The sequence below is a fragment of the Antechinus flavipes genome, chromosome 2 (assembly GCF_016432865.1).
Source record: "Antechinus flavipes isolate AdamAnt ecotype Samford, QLD, Australia chromosome 2, AdamAnt_v2, whole genome shotgun sequence".
Taxonomy (NCBI): domain Eukaryota; kingdom Metazoa; phylum Chordata; class Mammalia; order Dasyuromorphia; family Dasyuridae; genus Antechinus; species Antechinus flavipes.
In genome coordinates, this window is record NC_067399.1 from 610516092 (window position 1) to 610538208 (window position 22117).

Below are 22117 nucleotides of genomic sequence, written 5' to 3' on the forward strand. Positions count from 1 at the left end.
TGATTCCCATGTGTTTTGTCATTTTTTTCTACATGGTATCCAAGCTTATATCATCATTTCCTGAGTGCCTGATCAAAGAGATCACAAGAACATTGAATTGAAACTAGAATGGAATTAGATCAAATGCAACTTAAAAACTATATCAGCTTGTGAAAATCATTTAACCTTTCTAATCCTCTATTCATATGTAAAATGAGGGATAAAAATGAGTATTCTACTTCTCTCTTAGAGTTGTTATGAGGGTTAAATAAGTTACTGTCTGGAAAAGTATTTTGTAAACTGTAAAGTGCAAGAGAGATGTAAAGCATTATCATTTTTTTCTGGGTTATAAATGTTCCTAGTTGTAACCTATGTATGGAAGGCCAACATATGATTTGAATACCTTTCTATTTTGAGTACTACTTTTGCTGAAAGCAACTGAGAATGTATAACTTTGAATCTTTCACTTAATATCCTTTTATATGCTTTCATTCTTGTTTTTGCAGAATATTCCAGATATGTCCTCCAGAAGCCCCAAAGATTTCGTAAAAAGTAAATGGGGATTAAAGACTAGCACCTCCAAGTCTGAAACTGAATTAGAGAAATTCAAGAAAGAAAATGCAGCCCTTAAAAAGTCTGTGGAAGAAAATGCAAATGGAAAAGGAAAGTTGGCAGAAAAAGAAAGACACAGACTTCTAGAGGTTTTGACTTTTGAATATTATAATTACATGTTCTGTTTATCATTTCTTCAGTCTATTAACTTCAAATAATTGACCTTGTCATTCTTGAATGAGCAATCTGATGAAAAGGATGGATAACATCAAGACTGCCTTAGAATATTCTTTTATTTTCAAACATATCCAAAGCAACTTTAAATCGATATAGAATGGTATATATTATATATAGAATTAGAATGTATATTAGAAGTGAAATTATAAAAGGTTAAATGACTTATCCATACAGATTAGGGAGAAAACTCAGGTTTTAAACCCAGGTTCTAACAAGTTCAGCAGGCCATCATTTATTAATGTGTTTTAGAGTAACTTATAAAACTTTTACATTTGTTAAACAACCTAAGAAATTTCTTTCTGAAATTTAAAAAAAGATCTGTATTTGGTTCCATAATGTCAATATTTCACTATTATTTTTCTTTAAAACACATTTAACTAAATTTAATTGCAAGAGTATTTTTCTTAGGGAGTTGATTGATAGTTTGTTCTATTTCTTTTTCTGAGATGGGAGTGTTTAGGATGTTTACTTCTTCCTCTGTTAGTTTAGGCAAGCTATATTTTTGGAGGTATTCTATTTCATTTAAGTTGTCGAATTTATTGGCGTAAAATTGGGCAAAGTAACTCCTAATTATTGCTCTAATTTCCTCTTCGTTAGTGGTGAGTTCTCCCTTTTCATTTTTAAGACTAACAATTTGATTTTCCTTGCAAGAGTATTTTTCACTGGGTTTTTCTATTCTAAAAGTTTGAGTCTACCTTTAATTATTTTGTATTTAAGATTTTCACAGGTTTATAGTTTGTCATAGACTGGCTATTTGGTGGTAATTGCATTTTATTATTTTATCAAATACCATCTATTTTCATATTGTAAACTATTTGATTTTTCCTGAAACATATACATAATTAATCCAATTCTTCATCATGACCACAATCTGGTCTGTGTCTTCACTCACTTCTTAGAATCAAGACTCCTCATTTTAGATTACTGAATTAACAATGTGAAAATATAATGTGTCTAACAACACATTATATCATAAATGATCATTATGAGTTTTGATTCTAAATTTACCACATGAAGGAACCTGAGAGAATATTAAGTCTAATTCCTCTATTTTACAGATGTGGAACTTGAGGCCCAGAGATTGATTTGCCTACTATTATGCATCTAGGAAGTGTTCAAGGGAGGATTTGGACCTAAGTTTTCCTAAATCCATTCCTTGTTTCACCATCTTGCCTCTCACATCTTGGCTTCTTTCTAAGTAGTCTTATAAAATTGTGATTTATAAAAATTAGCTTTTGGGTTTTCAGAATGGGCAGTTAGTTGAGAAATTCTAAATATTTTTAAACCTTTTTAAATATTTGAAGACCATAAGATTGTCTTCCTTATTTTTCTGTTGTATAGACTAAGAAGCCCCCTAAATTTTTATCCTTGTATTATAAGGTTTCTAGATCTCTCCTCCCATTCCTTTTAATATACTTTATCAATACTATTTTAAAATTTTAGTACCCATACATAAAATGCTTGTGAGTCAGTCTACCGAAACACTCTCAATATAGATTCAACAAGAATCTCCTTAAAGAAATAGAGAACAACTGAAGCTGAAGGAAAATTCAGTACTCATGATTAGGTTGTGATAATATAAAAATGATATCACTGAAGATAATTTATAGATTTAATTCTATCCCATTCAGAACTACTAAAGGGATATTTTATAAAGATAAATAAAAATGTTAAATTAGAAACGACTGAGAGTCTTTATCTCTGCTGAACAACTTAATACATTTCTTTCTCACACTTAAAAAAATAGTCTTGATTTCATAATGTCATTGCTTAAGTATTATTCATCTATAAAACATGTTTAATCAGCTTTTGGATCTCAGAAAGGGGACAGCTAGTTGAGTATTCTAGATAAACTCTTTCAAGTAGTTGAAGACAGATTGTCTTTCTTCACTTGAACTAATCCCAAGCTAACTCCTCTATCATAATATATGCAATTGATTTTTTTAATCAAATGAAAGACTCTGTTTATTGTGTTGTTATAGCTTTCTGTTAATTAACATGAATCATAATTTTACCACCTATAAAATATATTTCAAAAGATCAAGGTTTTCATGTTTGTTTTGTATTATAAAATGAATAATTGCTAGATTTAGCTATCCCTACTTGTTTCCTATCATCACAAATTTGGTAGGATGTTTTCTAAGACTTCACTTGATTAAAATGTTGAACAATAGTATCATGGATAGAACCCTTTAACACCCCAGACTATTGACATACTTCAACAGGTTAAACCTGAATACAGTTTTAGTAGGTTGTTAGCAATAGCAATAGTTTTTTGTTTTTTCCAGTTTGACACAAAAGCTTTAATTGTAAGATCAATTATCTAATTTAGTTTTTGCCCTCTTTTTGTTATATTCACATACTAAAGAAAGATGAAGCTTCTTGCTTTTTCTTTTCTCAACTAGCATCTTAATTTTGAAGTAGTTAAAAAAGGAAAAATGGGGGGAAATGTTTCTACATCTAAAGAAGTAGCTATTTCTGTTAACTATGATTTTTAATTTTAGTAGTGCTTGAGTACTTGTAGTTCACTGTTTATAACTTTCTTCAAAAAGGAACGTCTATTTTCTCTAGTTCTCTTCTAATCAGTTGAAGAAGACTGATTTATTTCTGGGAATTGAGGCCAAAATTGAGAGAAGTGGGAAGTTTTTTGACTTTGGATATGAGACTATGATGGATAAAATATCAAATAGCTTGTGTTTATTTTTTAACATATTTTTCAAATTGAAAAAATGATGTTAGTACTAATTGAGAACTTTATTGTGTGGTGACATTCATTATCTTGCCCTCATTTTGTTTACTTGTATTACGTCATTTATCTTAATATTTGATTTAACTTTATAGTAAGATTCTTTTTTTTTTTAATCTAGAAAATACTTGCCCTTGAAAGTGAAAAGGAGAAGAATAGTTACCATCTGGTAGAGAAGGAAAAAGAAATACAGCGATTAAAAGAACAACTGAAATCTAGAAATAGCACTGGGTCATTACTGAATCAATTAGAAGAAAAAACCAAAGAGGCGGAAAGAAGAGAGCAACTCTTGAAGTCTTTATCAGAAGAGACCGACATTTTGAAAAAGCAGTTGTCTGTAGCAACCACAAGACTATCAGAACTTGAAAGCAAAGCCAGTACACTTCATTTATCACAGGTACTTAAATGTAAATAAGAAATCCTAGCATCTGATTCATTTTGGTATATAATCAGATAGACTTAGAAAATGTATAGCAAAATATGTACTGGAGATTATCTCATGACTTAATTATAGGGTGACTAATTTCAGCAATAATTTTCTTTTATTCAAAGTATTATTCTTGCTGAATTTCTCATTTGTTTATTTTTACATAAAAATAAATATATCAGAATTAGTTTGTTCATTGTGGCTGTATAATAAATGCTGTATGGAGAATACTTATATTGCTGCTAAGAACTTGAATATTTTCATGGAAGGATCTGGAAGAAATTAAATATTACTTTCTTAAATGAATGCATAATTTTAAGAGTTTTTAAATATGCTTTGGTAACATGGAGGCAACTAGTATTAGGATATCATAGCATGTTGTCTATTTTACCTATCAATGTATATGCTTATTAATGTTTTACATAAATTATTTTTCTCTCTTCTTATATATAATTTACAGTGCTGTCTAAAGAAATTATCTAAGATCAGAGATTGCTAGATTTTCAAAAAAAATCAGCCTATAAAAACCAAACTAAAATATTTGAATGTGAAATATAAATATTGATTTTTAAATAGAAATTCTAATTTAGTTTTAGTTCCTACATGGATTTTATAATATTGATATTTGAGAGATAATATGGTATATTGGTTACAGAATCAGGTTTAGACTCAGGAAGAACTGAGTTCAAGTCCTGCCTCTAACATATATTAGCCCTATGACAGTGACAAGTCATTTAACCTCTCAGTTATCCAGGCAGCACTCTCTGAAATAATAGCTTACACACTAGTTGCTGTCTGCACCTATGGAGGGAGTTTCTATACTAATGAAATCATAGTTCCAAACAATTTTAAAGTCATTTCTCAATCAGCATTATATTTATAAGTAATTAATCCATTCTTATGCATTATTCTTGGCCTCCTCACCTGTTATTGTATTGTGTGCTACAGGATCATTAGATTAAATCACTATTAAATAGCTAGATTAAAATATATATATATATACATAGAAAGCTTTTAAAGTTTTTGAACTTTTTAGTCAAAAATGACAATCAAAGTTATTGATTACTAAATTTTGAAGAGCCTAAATATATTTCCATTATGAGTTTTTTATGATCTAGCCTGAAAACTTAACTATTATTTTATAAAATTCTACATAGCCAACAGAATTAGAAATAGATTTTTGGAGTGAAACTTGAAAAAAATTAAATAGGTACTTACTATGTTTTTGACGTGATAATTTAGTATCTCTCAAAAGATATTTAAATAGTGCATTTATTTTCATTTGGATGAAAATCTTTAGAGTATTTGTGATATATTTACAAGGAAGTTTGTGCTGTGGATTTAAAAAGAGTGCATCATACCTGAAGAACTCTTGATTTTTCCACTCTCTTAAATTTTCAAGAAATTTTTTTCCTTATCTAATCTGCCCAAAGTCATGAAAACTTTTGTGCCATGATAGTACTTTTAGGCATGTGATAGAAATCATGAGACTGGAGATATTCATAAACTTATGCTTAATAATTTTATTTGATTAGCTAATAAATTTGATTTATTTGTAGAACATGGCAACAAGTTTCACTGAATCACCTGTGGTTAATATTCATGCAGTGGAAATACAGCTGAAAGACGTAAGTTCAATGGGCATTTTCCTTTTGATGAATTCTTTATTTAAATGGAAATTTATATTCTATTGTTACCATATGTATATATAATTTTAATGTTACTGATAAGCTAGCAGAATTGAATTTTTTTAAAAGCCCCCTGTGCTGGTATTGCCCCATGTAGTCTTTGGGAGTTTTAGAAAGTTTGTCCATTGCCATTAATGGTTACTTTAAATTTCCTTCTCCCTAAAGTGTTCCATGCCTTAAATTTCCTATAGTACAAATTAATTGATGGAATATGTTTTTATAATCTGACCTCCTTTTTGTCTTATATTTATATATTATAATAATTTTTCATGTATGTCTCATTTTTAAGATCTTACTTCCTAGTTTAAAAATTCCTTTGTCATAAAGTGTAAAAATTATGAAGAAAGTATGACTTGCTTTTAGTAGCATGTGATTTTACTCTAAAAGCATACATGTACTTGATATGGATATTTGTATGATAAAATTGTATTTTTACATGACTTCTCAATAAATTATACATTATTAACATGATTAAAAACAAATAAACTAGAAGATATTACAGAATTTATGTTCCTAGGCCATCTTTTCTTGCTTTGATATTTAACACAGGGTTAATGATTATCATGAGTTGATTATTAGGGAAACTGAAAAAGCAACTGGCCTGAAAAATGTACAGGGAGAGTTTTAAGGTTTCTGCTTTATTTTGACCAGTTAGTATACAACTTTCTCTGAAGCAATTTTGCATTCTGAAAGGAAAAATGGAATCATTTTATCACATTGCAGAAAGTTTCACAGTGGAGAGGCCAAACCTTTGTCATTGTACCTCTTTTAGAAGTGATTGAAAAAGACAGTGGTATGTAATTGGCCTATCTCCTTTTTTAATCATACATGTACTCAGTAACATCTTTTACTCTAATTCTGGCATGAAGATTGTTATTAGCAATATGCTGCAAATACACCTACAGTGAATTTTTTTTGTCCTTTGGGCCACTCAAAACACTCTCAAGTGTTAGTATTCCATGATTAACAGCCATATAGCATTGACAGGAAAATATTGGTGTTAAAAATGAGCTTTTACAGCAGAGTTGTGATCTTGGAAAATACAGTATGATTTTCCAAATGCAATCCAGCCTATCCTTTTCCTATTCATTTCTGTAGCCAACTCATTATCCATCTTCAATATCTAGCATATATTGATGGATTGCACTCAACTATATGCAGTTTTTATCTACTTATGTGAATTGCTAACCTCTCAAATGATCTGGGATCTTATTAAGGAGGTACTCTAACATTATTGGGCTTTATACAATTGGCACACTATTAACTAGTACAACTGACAGATGTCTCCAAAGAGAGGGTATTCCTCTTCTGTTTGTATTTTGTGTGGACACTGCCAAAAGCCTTTTGGTGAGCATGTCTCCCCACTTTATACCCCATTTAATGTTTATACTCAGGAGTTCTTTGTAGTTACACATGTATCCTGTATTCTCCTGTGATCTTTAAGGTTTTATTTAGGCCTCTTGATATCAGCAGGTCCATGTTCCAATATCTTCTCCGTCACTCTCAATCTTCCCTTATCAGAAAGATAAATGGTTAAGCACAATTAACTGATATGATCAGAAAGATAAATGGTTAAGCACAATTGACTGATATATAAAGATCATATCTGACAGCATATGCAGTAAACATTTGGTGCTACCAAATGGTGAGTCAATCCATTACTGCTTTACCACCCCACCCCTTATTTCTCCTCCGAATTCTTAACTGAAAGATTTTTTTAAAATCATCTTGGCTCTGGTGTAGGTAATTTTCTTTAATCCAAGTTCATGCCTTTTGGTGGTGTTTTGTTTGTTTGTTTGTTTTTTTAATTTTACATTACTGTAATGAAGTATGTACCAGGAGTACATTTCTGCATCAAATCATACAAATCATTCAGTATTCCTTTGAATTCTTTGAGCATAATTATATGCCATTCTATTCCATGTATATGCCCAATTTGTTGAATTGTGCCACCAATCAGTAGATATCTACTTTCTTTCCAGTTTTTTGTTACAATTAATATTTAATATTTTGCTATATAGAATTTATTCTGAAAAAGCATTTTAAGTACTTATTATATGCTAAGCAGTGGGAATACAAAAACAAAGAACCTCTGCTTTCAAGAAACTTAAATTCTAACAGACAAAGACAATGCATAATGTGGCAATTTGATGGTACAACACTAGGCCCAAGAAGCCTGAATTAACTTAACATACTTGCTTTGTGATCCTGAGCAAGTTAGTTAACCTGTGTTACAGTTAGATAGGGTAGGCATTTAATAATTTCTTATATTTGATTAATTACAGCATCTACCTTCCAAGATTATTGTAGGGATCAAATGAGATAATCATCGTAAAATGTTTAGCATAGTGCTTTTACATAGTGTTATATAAATGTTAACTAATATTGATAATTTAAAAAAATTATTATAAAGGTTTGGTGGTCACAGATGGGTATATTGGTTTAGAAAATTATAGGAATGGTGAATGGAGCTATATAAGAATAGATTGAGAGTTTAGTGATTTTTTTCCTCATAATTCTATGTATTTTCTACAACAGTTATACTAATTCACAGCTCCATCACGGTACATTAGTGGACTATCCTCCTGTATTGCATGCTAATATTAGTTTCTTTTTGTTTTTTAATCATCCTTACCAAACTGATAGAAGGAGAAACCTCACAGTTTTGATTTATATTTCTCTTATAAGTAGCTTGGAGTAGTTCCCTCTCCCCAGGATCACACAGCTAGGAAGTATTAAGTGTCTGAGGCCAGATTTGAACTCAGGTCTTCCTGACTTCAGGGCTGGTGCTCTATCCGCTACACCAACTAGCTGCCCCAATTTATTTTTGAGATCATATTGTACCTCCTTTGCTCTAATCTTGCAATGATCTTCAATAATAAAAATTGTTCTCTCCTACCAAATAGCTATTTGAAGAGTTGTAGCACTGATTTCCCTTTATTTCTATATCAACAGAAGGAATATATATATATGTACGTATATATGTAATATAAAAATCCATGAAGAAAGTAGAACAGGAATACAGATTCCTATTGTTGGCCATTCACTAATGCTGTTAATTAACTATATTGCAATTCTTGCCTTCACGCCATTCACTAATGCTGTTAATTAACTATATTGCAATTCTTGCCTTCACAATCCTCTCAAATTTCCTACATGATCCCCTTAGATGATTCCCTGTACTTTTTTATTCTGTAAGGCTAGGTTAATATAGGGAAAATCTTTGGTGTTAATGGTTGCCTCTCCAAAGATTCAGCTGTAACATTCTTTGAATGTTGATAAAATCTGACTCACATAGTTATCACCTACATAGAAGTAATTCTGCAGTCATTACTTACTGTGAAAGGTTGGGAACATTTTTTTCTGTCCAGGACCACCAACCTATATAGAGTGACATAATTCTCCAGAAGTCTGGGGTAGGGTTTTTTAAAGCACAAGAAATATAAAGTATTTTATTTAGCTGTATTTTTAAATAGTTCATCAATATGTAAGAAAAAAAATCAGTTCTGTATTATAGACACTTAAAGAGATGGGAAAGAAAAACAGAAGGCGTGTAAAACTCTTTTTATCATCTGTGAAATGTGAAGATTAGAGCTACATCACCTCGAAGGTCTCTTTCAGTCTTTTTGATCTATGAATCTAAGATTAAACCAAAGTGAGAAGTTTTCTGCTTTTCTAGAATAATACCACCCTCTTGTGGCCTTTTAGAATACTGCTTTTCAAGACTGATGCATTTTGGTAGTGCATGTGTATTATTACCTCAATGCATCACCTAAGTGCTAAGTAAACTTGAGACAAAAGTTAAGTCTGGAAGTTATTGGTTCTCCCCCTATTCTTCTATGTGAAAGGATAACCTCGATGTTTCAGCCCATGGAAATAAGCACAACATATTATGGGTGGTGGATTGTTATTTAAAGATGGCCTTAATATATTATGACATCTGAATTATAACTTTTACAATCCTAGTAAGGCTGTCAATGCCATAAATGCTAACCCAAATTTAATCTTCAGACTGAACTGGCTATAGCTACATACTGTACTGCTCTGTTAAAGGTGCATAAAATGTTAAATCAAGACAATCTCTCAGGGTAACTTTGGATTTGATTCAATATTATTATTAACTACTATTTGGTGGTTATTCAGGCTTAGCAGTATGTTAACCTATCCAGACACATTAATCAGGAATCTTTAATCCTAAAATTGTTGAACTTAGCATTCTTTTGTATCAGAAGATATAGAATGTTATGGTAGAAAAAGGCATTGGACTTGAAGTCAGAGAATTTATGTCAAAATTATTGCTAGTGTAACTTTATTCAAATCACCTAATCACTATGGACATCAGTTCTATTATCTCCAAAATAAAGGGGATAAACTAGGTGTTTAAGATCTTTTAACTCTTGAGATCTGTGATCTTATTACAGAGCAGTTCTGGGACTATGCATAGTAGCAACTGTGGCAAAACATTGAGCATTCAATATAGAGCCAAAGTCACATATATCTTTGGCCTATATATGCCTAATACTATTCAGAATTTCTTGTCCTAAAAAGAAAACAAAACCAAAGAATCTACCTCAGTGAGTTGTCAGAGAACATGGTGACATGTAAAGAATCCATTGCCCTGTGTAGCCTAAATAAATCCATGGTCCATTTTCCCTGGGAACACCATAAGGGAAGAGTTTACATCTCTTTAAGTCAAGAGCACTTAAGAGCTTATACATGAACTCTACAGTGGAATTATAGTTGATATTAAATATTTTGATAAGTAGGCATCATCCTTCTAGTTGGTACTTAATGGCAATGGTGATTGCCAAAAATATTGATTCATTATTTATCAACTAGTTAGCAGTATAAACAAGTGATTAATGATGAGTACAACCATCATTTTGTATCTTTTATGTGAAGTTTTTAAGTTAGCACATTTGACAAGCAATATGATATTTGAGAAAGTCCTTCACTGAAAATCAGGAGACCTAGATTCTGTTAATTCTGATATTAACTTAGCTTTGTGTCTTTGGACAGTTTCCTTCTCTGTAAAATGAGATTATTGTACTAGATTTCCTTTCTAGTAGTTATCTCCATCTTAATCTACTCTCCTTACATGCATATTTTATTTTAAAAGTATTGTTACAACTTTATTTCCCATGTAATTTTAACTCACTGAGGGAGTGGCCCATCTACACTCCAAACCCAATTTAGCACTGTTGATTTTTGTAGGTTTTCTTCTGACCACAATAGCCATTCTTCAGTTATATAACCTTTTCCTCTCTATATATTTTGTGCATGTGCCTACATAGGCATGGATATTCCTTATTAGATAGTCCTTCAACTTCTCACCTTACTTAACTTGTATAGTGATCTCCATCCTTCTCTATTTGCTTTGAGTAAGTAGATAGTGATCTGTGTTTATTACCTTTTTAAATGTCAACCTTTTCTGAAATTTTCTAGTCTTCAACCAGTCCACACAAATCTATCATGTTTGTCATACTTAAACCATTGAAAACTTCATTTGTGTCTTTTGGCAATGTGGTTCCAGTCTCATTCTAACATAAAACATTCATTTATTTAATACATTAAGATTTGTGTAAGCTAAAGTCAGTCAGTAAGGATCTATTAAGCACTTACTATATGAAGCACAAGCACTGTGCTAAGCTCTAGATAAAACAGTGTCCTATTCTGGTGCCTTATGATATTAAGATAACCCTGGGGCTTTGTGTATCCAAAAAAGCATAAATACCAGTGGGTCCCATCAAGCACAATAAGACTGGAGAGGTCTATACTGATATGGGTCTAGTGATAGGATTGTTTTGTTTTTCTTCCTTGTTATGTCCACATAATTAAAATGATACTTAAATTAATTTGTAGATTTGGTAATATAACTAACCAACCTAATAACAATATAAAAATTCATTTTTAAGAATAAATCTCAAGGAACAATAAAAATAAGGAGGAAACAAATAAGGCAGAACCAAAACATTAGCAGATGTCAGACTATTATATGATAATTATCAAAATTATTTATATTGGTTAAAAAGAATAGATGAATGAAACAGATTATGCAAAAGAAAATGTCCAGTGACTCCCTATTTAACATGAAGTGCTCGCAAAACTGGAAATGATTTTTAGCAGAAATTAGGTTTAAGCTAACATCTTTATATATCAACAATAAACTCCAAATGGATGTGTACATGTGTGTGTGACATCATTAAAATATTAGAAAACAAAAGATAATGCCTTTCATAGTTATGGCTAGCAAGAACAGGATTCTGATATTATTTGGCAAATCATTCCCATGAAATAGGGGAGTTGGGTCACTTCTCACAGACTTTCAGAATTGTAAGCAACAGCTTTATTTATTTAGCCCAGCCTACATCTGCAAAGGAAAACTTTCTGTAACATTGCTGAAAATGTCTGTGGCCACTCTCTGTAGGATGCAAAGTTTACTGTCTATCATTTAAGGATTTTTATTTCACTTTTGTTGGGATCTAATTGTTATGAAGTTTTTTCTTATATGGAGCCTGAATCTGACTCTCTAACTTCTCCTCTATGATTCTTAGTTCTGCCTTCTACAATCAAACCAAACAAGTTTAATCTGTCTTCTATGATAGCCTTTCAAATAACCACCATTGTTATTGTGTACCCCTAAATCTTCTTTTTTTCTAAGTTTATTCATAATTTTCAAAATACGGCCAAATTGAAACCAGACCAGATATAGTGTGTCCAAGAGAGTACAGCAGAACTCTAACCTTCCTCATTTTGGATACCCAGCTTTTATTAAAGCAGTCTAAGATAACATTTACTTTTATGGCATTATATCACCCTATTGATTCACATTGAGCTTGCAATCCAGTAAAACACAGATCTTTTTCACACACTTTTTAAAAATCATACTGCCTCTGGCAGATGACTTCTTAAGTACAGTGTAAGTTTTTATACTTGTCTCTACTACATTTAAATTTATTAGATTGGGCCCATTATTCTAATCTCTTGAATCCTTTTGATTCCCTATCATTCAACAAATTCAGCAAATTAAAAAAGAAACCCAAAACTATATAACCAGACTTCCTAGTTTTGTGTAATCTGCAAACATGACAAATAATTATATCTTTATTCAAGTCATTGGAAAAAAATGGACAGAACAGAACCAGATGCTAATGATACTCCACTTGAATATAGATCTCCAACTTGATATAGATAATCACCACTTCTTGGGTCTGATCATTTCAACTAATTTCAAATGCATCTAATTACTATAATCCAGTTTCTATTTCTCCATCTTACCCATGAGAGACTTTGTCAAACACTTTGCTGAAATTTAAACCTGATTTAATTCACTGATAATCCTGATAAAAAGGAAATGAAGATTTAGTCTGTTGTGACGTTTTCTTGGTGAACCAACACTGACTTGGGGTAATCACTATTTTCTTTTCTCAGTACTCAGAAACTATCACTTTAATAATGAGTTCTAGAATTTTTCCAGGAACCAAAGTCAAGCACACCAGTCTATATCTCAAAGCAAAAAAACAAACAAACAAACAAACAAAAAACCCAAAGAAATAAAAACCAAACAACCCACCTTCAATTCCACTTCTCTTCTCTCTGTTCCCTGACCTGCTATCATGTGCTTACACAGGTGAAATCAAGCAGCATGATGGTAGTGGCTTGGAGCTGGAAAGACTGGCTTCCAATTCTGCCTCTTAAGAGTTATTAGCTATCCAACCCTGGACAGATCATTTAAGTTCTTAGTGCCTCAGATATCATTTGAGGAACTGATTTAATATTAGGTGGGTTCTGATCTTTTAAGGATTTCAAAGAGGAAATTCTCACACTGGGAATTCCTTAAGCTGGCAAAATCATAGATCCTTCTCATTTTCTTATCTCACTGAAATCAAATCTGGCAGAGACAAAGAATTAACAGATCTCAAACTATTGTAAATTGATAATTATCAAAATTATATAATGTTTGTTAAAAAGAAGAGTAGATCAATGAAATAAGATAAACAAAAAAAGCTATTGAACAGCAATCCAGTGATTCCCTATTTAAGGTAAAGTGCTGGGAAAACTGCAAAGCAGTTTAACATAAAATAGATTTAGACCAGCACATATCAAATTTCAAGGACAACCTGGAAGGATAAAAGAAATTTTAATATAGCATTAGTCTGAGAAGTGTGTGTGGAAGAGTAGGAGAAGGAACACTGCTTTGGCTTGATGTTTGTGGTGAGGATTGTGAATTAATTTGTGTGCATAAGAACCTCACGTGTTTTAGTATCAGCTGACAAAGCCACCTCTACCTTTTCAAATAGCGCTCTCTCTTCAGAGTAATCATTTATCTATAAGTAGTTCAGCCACTCTCTCCTTCAACCCCTTTCCTGACCTTTTTCCAAAGTGTGGTGTCCAACTTTTTTTCCCCCAGCTATTGACAGAAAAGCCTTTGGAGATTTACAACTTGTATTCTCCCTTGCTTAGAGTTTCCAAAAGTAATAACAAATATAGATTTATATTTTAATATATTTTTGTAAACAATAAAAAAGCAATTTCCCTTTTTATAAACTTTTATTGATGACATCAAGATCTACTATCCACCTCATCTACAGATGGTTTATACATTTGCCCTATTTTACAAGATTCTCTAATATGTTACTATTGCCAAACAGGAGCCTGTAAAAAGATCTCAAATTTACACACCCATATTTGTACATTCCTCTTTGTTTAGTTCACTAATGCCCTTGTTTGATTCATCACACTGTTTCCTATAACCATATTTGTTAATGCTTAACAATAAATCATATGAGGAATACAATAAATGTCTTTATATTTTATAAGGTTCTGAAACCTCAGAATCATCTTCAATTCCTGTTTTTTCTTCCTCCATCTAAGGTCTAATGATTCAACTTCAAGAGTATCTCTTAAATTTTCTTTCTTCTTTCCTACTTTCATTGTGATCCCCTAATCTATAAGTGTTGGCAATTGATTGGATGTGGGGAACAAGAGGAAGACTTCAAGACTGGAAAACTGGACGAATAAAGATTTCAGTAACAGAATTGGAGAAGTTAGAAGGAAGGGTGGGTTTGGAAGGAAAAATTAGTTTTTGACATATTGAATATGAGTTATCAGGAAGAAGAAATGGAGGATTGTAACTTTGGTTAATTGGATAGTCACATAGAGATACTGTTGATGCTGTGAATGGAAACTATCATCAAGAGATAAATAGAAAAGACTAAGGTCAGAACTTTGGGAAAAATAATTTCCATTTCTAAAGCACTTTTAAATTTTGTAAAACTCTTAGTTTATAAATAGCCATTAGGTAGATACATGTGATTTTTGCCATTTTACAGATGAGGAAATTTAAAAGAAATTAAGTGATTTGTTTTTGATCACAAAGCTTGTAAATATCTAAAGTGGGATTTGAATTTAGGTCAGCCTGACCCTAAATCATTCCAACTGCCATGCTAAGTGATTCCTAGATGATTATATTTGAAGCATGGGAGAAGAAAGAAATATCAGAGGAAGCAAGCAAAGTAGCAGAAGAAACAGGAGAATGCCTTGTCACTGAAGTAAAGGAAGGAGCTCCATCTCCGAAAGATGTAGTCACTGAGTCAACATTTTACAGAAGACAAAAGTCTAGAAAGAGAAATTTATAAAAACAGGTGAAGGTAGAAGGAAGATTCAATAGATAGCAAGGATGTGGATTCTATTAGTACTACTAGAAGTTTAGTGATGATGAGAAGAGACATGACAAAATAACTTATGGGAAAAATGGGGAGGAGGGAAGAGAAGTATCTTCAGATTTGGAGCGTGTTAACATGTTTCCAAGTAGAGGGAGGGGAGAATGTTAGTAGAGGGAAAGATTCAGAATGTAAATACAAGGATCACAGTTGATATAAAGTTCACAGTTAGTCTTGATACTGAAGAGAGACATTTTAATCAGTAGCAAAGGAAAAGAGCAGGTGAAGATTTGGATGAATAATTAAGGTGCCATGAGTAAAGAGAAGATTCTTTGGAGACAAAATTAACAGATTTTTAGAAACTGATTGAATAAGTGGGGGAGAGTGGAGAGGCAAGTATGTATCTCAAGGTTTCTAATCAGAGTGAGTTCCTGGGGAGATGGTCTTACTACCAAAAGATTTTAATCGAAAGTTTTGAGAGTTGCTTTAGGGGGAAGATAAGATGTTTGTTTTTAGGCATGTTGAGTTTGAAATGCTAGTGAAATAACAAGGTGGGGAAGGTCTAGGACAGGGGTCCTCAAACTTTTTAAATAGGGAGCCAGTTCACTCTCCCTCAGACTGTTGGAGGGCCAGACTATAGTAAAAACAAAAACTTTGTTTTGTGGGCCTTTAAATAAAGAAACTTCATAGCCCTGGGTGAGGGGGATAGTCGTTCTCAACTGCTGCATCTGGCCTGCGGGCCATAATTTGAGGACCCCTGGTCTAGGAGGTAGCTGAAGATCAAGATACAACATCAAGGGAGAGATAGGGATAGATAAATAGATTTGGGAGGCCTCTACTTTAGAGATGATTGTACCCATGGGAGTGATTGAAGGTCATCACAGGAAATTGAGCAGAAAGAGAAGAGCCAGGAAAGAACCTCAGAAAACACTAGCTGATGGAACATGACTGAGAAACTAGGGTAAGGGGCCATGAAGGATCAGTCAGATTGGTAGGAGGTGAACCAGGAGAGAACAGTGATTTATAAGCCCAGAGTGGGGAAGAGTATCCAGGAAGAGAAGGAAATAAACAGTGCTAAATACTGCATTAAAATTAGGGAAGATGAGGACTAAGAAAAGACCATAGGATTTGCCATAAGATCATTGGCAGCCTTTGAGAAAATGATTCCAGCAGAATGATAGATGTGGAAGCCAGAATACAAGGTGAAATGGGGGCAATGAGATGCCTAATAGTCAGCCTTTTTTTTTTTTTTTTGACCTGTACATGTTTTTTTCAGTTGTAATTTGTACATTTTTCCCTGGGAAGTTTTCATTTCTGGTCCAGTCAGGAATATTTCCTCATTAAATACAATTATATTTTAATATTAGCAAAGCAAAATGTAATTATTTTGTTAAAATGTTCCAAAAACACCCTCATGTACTTTCACTTAGTAGTGAAAGGCTCGACAGAGCTGCTCACTGAAATAGCTGACAGCCCTTGGTACGTACCACACATTGTGTGAGCCTTAGAGACACGATGGTGGCCAGTGGCTCTGTGATGGAAAAATCACAGGGATGATACACTAGATGACAGAGTCATAAAGGGGTTAATTGAAGTAACAGATCATAGAATTATTGATAAAAAGCTGAAGGGAAGTTTATCTGTTTTGATGCCCTCACTTTGCGAGAGGAACCTGAGGCTTGGAAAGGTCAATTGACTTGTCCAATTTTATAACAACCATAAGTGATAGAGGCAGGATTTAATTCCATGTCTTCTGATGGTGCTTCCTGCGCTCCTTTCCCCTATATCCTGTTACTTCTCTTGAGTAATGGCAGGAGTGATTTAATTATGATTCTAGAGGTAGAGGGCAGCTAGGTGACACAGTGGATAGAATGTATGGCCTAGAATGAGGAAGATTCTCTTCCTTAGATGTTATTAACTGTGTAATCCTGGGCAAGTCATTCCACCCTGTTTGCCTCATTTTCTTCATCTGTAAAATGAGCTGGAGCAGGAAATGGCAAACCACTCTAGGAGCTCTGCCAAGAAAACTCTAAATGGAGCCATGGAGAGTTAGACATGATTGAAATGACTGAGCAATAAACCATTAGAAGGGGAAAATAGGAGATAGACAGGAAGGCAAATGGCAAGAAGATGACCAAGGTTAAATGGAAAGCATAAGTGGGATTGGCTGGATTTGGAAGATCATATTTACAAATGGTCAGAAGATCTTGAGTATAGATGAGTAGGCAAGAGCAAAGAATGCAATATTTTCAGGAAAAGCAAAACAAACAAAAACTATGTTTCATGAGGACTACAAGCTAGAAAGAGAACGAGAGGAAGACTTGTGGAATGAAGGAGAATTTTTTAAACCATCCATATTTATCAAGATTACTGGGGAAGGAAAGGACAGAACAGGCTAACATAAGGGGCTGGGGTCAGGCTGGATGGCCCAGAGATGAAAATATAGACAGGGATAATGAATAGAGGACTTTTCCCCAGGATATTAATTACCCATTTGTATTCACACTAATCTCAAACATTTTGGAAGCCTCCAAGTCCACTGGGGTTAGTCTGCTCTCCCCATCCCCAGCATTTTCTCTTCTTACCCTTTCATTCTACCTCTCCCCATGTTTGGAACTAAAAATAGTGCAGTTCAGACATAACATTTGCTAGATTCTACTTATTGTTCATTTAATACTGATAACACTGCATGGGAAAGACCCTGGAGTTAGATCCAGAAAGGTTCATTGGGAAATCATTTCCCCTTTCTCCTCCCAAGATGAATTCAGACCCACTCTGAATTTGACCAAGATACATAATCAACTGCATTCGGTTTTCTGGAGGGTCAAGTCAAGTACCATATCTTCATGATTTTGTAGGCTCATATTGCCAGCCCCTTCTCTGCTTTAAAAGTGTAGAATAATTGGTTTTTAACCAGTCAGTTGCTACTCAGGGAATTATAATGCTGGTATATTCCTCAAGTGATCATAATACAGTTAGCCATTTTTTTAAACCTGTACATGGTTTTTTCAGTTATAGTAATTTGTACATTTCTCCCTGGTAAGTTTTCATTTCTGGTCCATCTTCTTCAAATTACCTGACTTTTTTTGAGGCAATTGAAGTTAAGTGACTTGCTCAGAGCCACACAGTAAATGGTAAGTGTCAGAGTCCAGGTTGAACTCAGATCCCCTGACTCTAGGGCAGGTTTTCTCTTCACTGTGCCATCCAACTGTCCCTCACCTGACACATTTTTTAGCCACCTTTCCTAGCAGTCACTTAATATTTCCTCATTAAATACAATCATATTTTAATATTAGCAAATCCAAATATAATTATTTTGTTAAAATTTTCCAAAAACACCCTCATGTACAGTGGGTTTTTTAGTATTTTGAGTTATGGTGCTATATTCCTTGAATTTGAACAATGTAGACGTAAATGTATCATAATTCATCTTTTTAAAGCAAATAGTCTTTGTCTACCTTCACATTTGACCATATAGTCCTCATACTTACTAATTTTGTATAAATGACTGATAAATTTCAGTTGTTTATGCAAACTCAAGGTCTAAGCTATAAACCAAAATTTGTCAGAATTGTTGACATTTTCAATTCAGGACACTATTATTTAACTGTAGTAACCACAGGCATGTGGATATATGCCTACATATATATAGTTTTTTATTCTGAAGCCAAATAGTTTTAGAAGTCATGGGCCAAACAGGAGGCAAAACAGCTGGTGGAGCAAGCAGTTACATAGCCCTTCAGGTTTTGCAAAGCACTTTGAATAGGTTTTCTTATTTGTAAATTCTTTTTATGCCAAGGACTTTTTTCTGGTTTTTGAAAATAATGTCTGGCCCTTTTGGTTTTGACTTATTCTGTTAATTTTTTTTTCATCTTCACTCAAAGGCTCTGGAGAAAAATCAGCAGTGGCTAATATATGATCAGCAGCGAGAGGCTTATGTGAGAGGACTTATGGCAAAAATCTTTGAATTGGAACAGCAATCAGAAGCAGCTGCTCATTCACTCCAACAACAATCAAAAAAGAATGACTCAGAAGGTCAGCCTAATACTTTTTTCTTTTACAATAAGTTCTTCAAAATTATTCATCAAATAGAATATATTGTTGTTAGAAGTAAGCAACTAGAAAAATCTTACTAACCCTCACCTTAGTAATTCTAGCTCATCCTGATTCTTTTGCTTTCTTGAATATTAACTTAAGAAGAAAGACATGAAGAAAAGATTTAGTCAGTTAAATTTTGGATTAAAAATCACTGACATGTTTGCAAAGTACTTGCTATTTTTGCACAGATTATTTCATTTGAACCCCAGAACAATCCTGTGAAGTACACAATACAAAGTGCTTATAGTATAAAGATATAGAAACTGAGACTTCCATTATAGAAATATGGAAACAGAGAAAGGTTAATTAGCTTCCCATGGTCATATGGCTAGTATCAAAGGCAGATTTCTCTGAGACCAAGTCTGTCTCTCTTTTCCCCATGCCACATTGTCCCTCAGCATTCCTCCAGCCTTTCTACTAATCCATATTTCTTTATTTCTTCAGAATTCTGCCCCAAACTCCCTTTTGGAATCTTTCCCTGATTCCCTGATTTTGGGGGAAGTGTTTGGTTTTTTATTATTTATTAGTTTTTGATTAGTATAAGATTTTGATTTCCATTTTTTCTCCCTCCCCTCACTCCTTCCCAAGACAGCAATCAGTATGACATAGATGATAGTATATGTACAATCACATTGAATATTTCCACATTAATCTTGTTGCTATTACTGTGTACAATATTCCTCTGGTTCTGCTCACTTCACTCAGCTTCTGTTCATATAAGTCTTTCTAAAATCTGCTTGCTCATTATTTCTTATGGAACAGTAGTATTTCATTACATTACATTCATATAATTTACTCAGTCATTCCCCAGTTGAAGGGCATTCCTACAATTTCCAGGTTTTTTTTTTTGCCACCACAAAGAGTTGCTATAAACAATTTTTACATATGGATCTTTTTCCCTTTTTTATGATCTCTTTGGGATACAGATTTAGTAGTGGTAAAGTTGGGTCAAGAGGCATGTACAGTTTTATAACCTTGTGGATATATGTATTGAGTTTTATATATATTTGTTTTTGTTTTTGTTTGTTTGTTTGTTTTTGCTGAGTCAATTGGGGTTAAGTGACTTGCCCAGGGTCACATAGCTAGGAAATGTTAAGTGTCTGAGGCCAGATTTGAACTCAGGTCCTGCTGACTTCAGGGCCAGCACTCTATCCACTTTACCATCTATCTGCCCGGCCCTGTATTGAGTGATTTTTGTAGGAGAGTAAGCTTAGTGGTATGATAATTGAAGGAGGAAATAAATAGACATAGCCATACTTCTTACCAGATAATCATTTGTTTTTCCTTTTAAGTATAAGGGTTATTGATGTTTTTCTCATCTCTAGAGGCCCACCACCTTGTGCTCAGAAGTGGGATTTTTTGGTATGTCCCATAGTCATTATTGATTTGACTTAGTATTAAAGAAACAGCTAACTGGCTGCTCATGAATTTTAGACTACTTCTGAGGTTCTAGGAATGTAAAGTTACAGCTAAAGGACAATCGAGGTCAATAGTTCCCTCATTTTGCAGATGAGGAAACTGAAGCCCAAAGGGGACTCACCCAGGAGTACCAGGTAAATGTCTTATGGGAGTCAAACTTGGATCTTCCCAACTCTTAATTCCAGTAATCTATCCAGTACACCACACGTCTACCTTTGGAATTACCAGAAGGAAACAGCACAACACTATCAATTATTTGTATGGTTGTGTAGTAACCTCAGAAGGCTTCATAAAGATGGAGTGAGACCTGTACTAAGCATACTAAAAAGAGGATACGCATGGGAGTTTTACACTGGATATGGAGGGGGTGGCTTGTTGGACCCTGACCAGAATTGTGCACTGATCTATTCATTTCTCTGAGCTTCGTTGTCATTATCTGTAAAATGGAAAGAATAAAACCTACACTATACATTTTAACTGTTTTTGTGAGGAAAGCACTTTGTAAATCTTAGTCATTATATAAAATGTGAGATATATTATCTTTCTATAATTAAGACTTAATTAAGAGTATTTTTTGTCAAAAATGTATCAAATGGTTTACTTCTTAATAGAGTTCTTAAAGCAAAGGCTAGATGACTATTTTGTTGTTTAGTTAGTCTTTTTTCAGTCTTGTCCAATTCTTTATGAATCCATTTGGAGTTTTCTTGGCAAAGATACTGGAATAGTGTGCCATTTCCTTCTTCAAATCATTTTACAGATGAGGAAACTGAGGTAAACAGAGTTAAGTGATTTGCTAGTAAATGTCTGAAGGCACACTTGAATTCAGGAAGATGTTTTCTTGACTCCATATCTGGCACTCTGTTCTCTGGGCCACCTAGATGTTCTCTGAGATGCTCTATTACTAGATACATTATAAAGGAGATACATAATCAAGTGCAGATTGAAAATAGAGGATATCTGAAGTCCCTTTCAGCTCTGAAATTCTGTGAATTCAAAGAAATCTTGTTCTATAAAAGTAATAAAGTATGTAATTTTTTAGGGTTTTCCTGTATCATATATCCTCATAAGAGATTTAGAGTACAAAAATTATTGGTGAAATTAATTATAAATAAATAATTTAGAATCATAAATCTCAACAGAACAAAACATTCTTCAAAATGTTAATCATTCCCAGAAAGCAAAAAACCCTTAACTAAATAAAACACTAATCTTATTCGAATTGGCACAGAAAACTGATAAACACAAGCTTATTTTACAATTTTCAGCTTTCAAATATAATTAAGATGGAGTTAAGCAGTATAGAGAGTAT

The 22117-nt window shown here is 33.2% G+C and overlaps 1 protein-coding gene across 5 annotated transcripts in view; it reads left to right on the top strand.

Annotated features, from left to right (window-relative positions):
- Window positions 1–22117, top strand: part of CEP55 (centrosomal protein 55) — a 35447-nt gene that overhangs the window by 4633 nt on the left and 8697 nt on the right. For all 5 annotated transcript variants that reach the window (XM_051981672.1, XM_051981668.1, XM_051981669.1 and 2 more), the window contains 4 exons: window positions 486–680; window positions 3636–3911; window positions 5501–5569; window positions 19176–19326. In XM_051981672.1, coding sequence (XP_051837632.1) covers window positions 498–680; window positions 3636–3911; window positions 5501–5569; window positions 19176–19326 — 679 coding nt within the window. In that variant the 5' untranslated portion in view covers window positions 486–497. The remainder of the gene's footprint in view (window positions 1–485; window positions 681–3635; window positions 3912–5500; window positions 5570–19175; window positions 19327–22117) is intronic.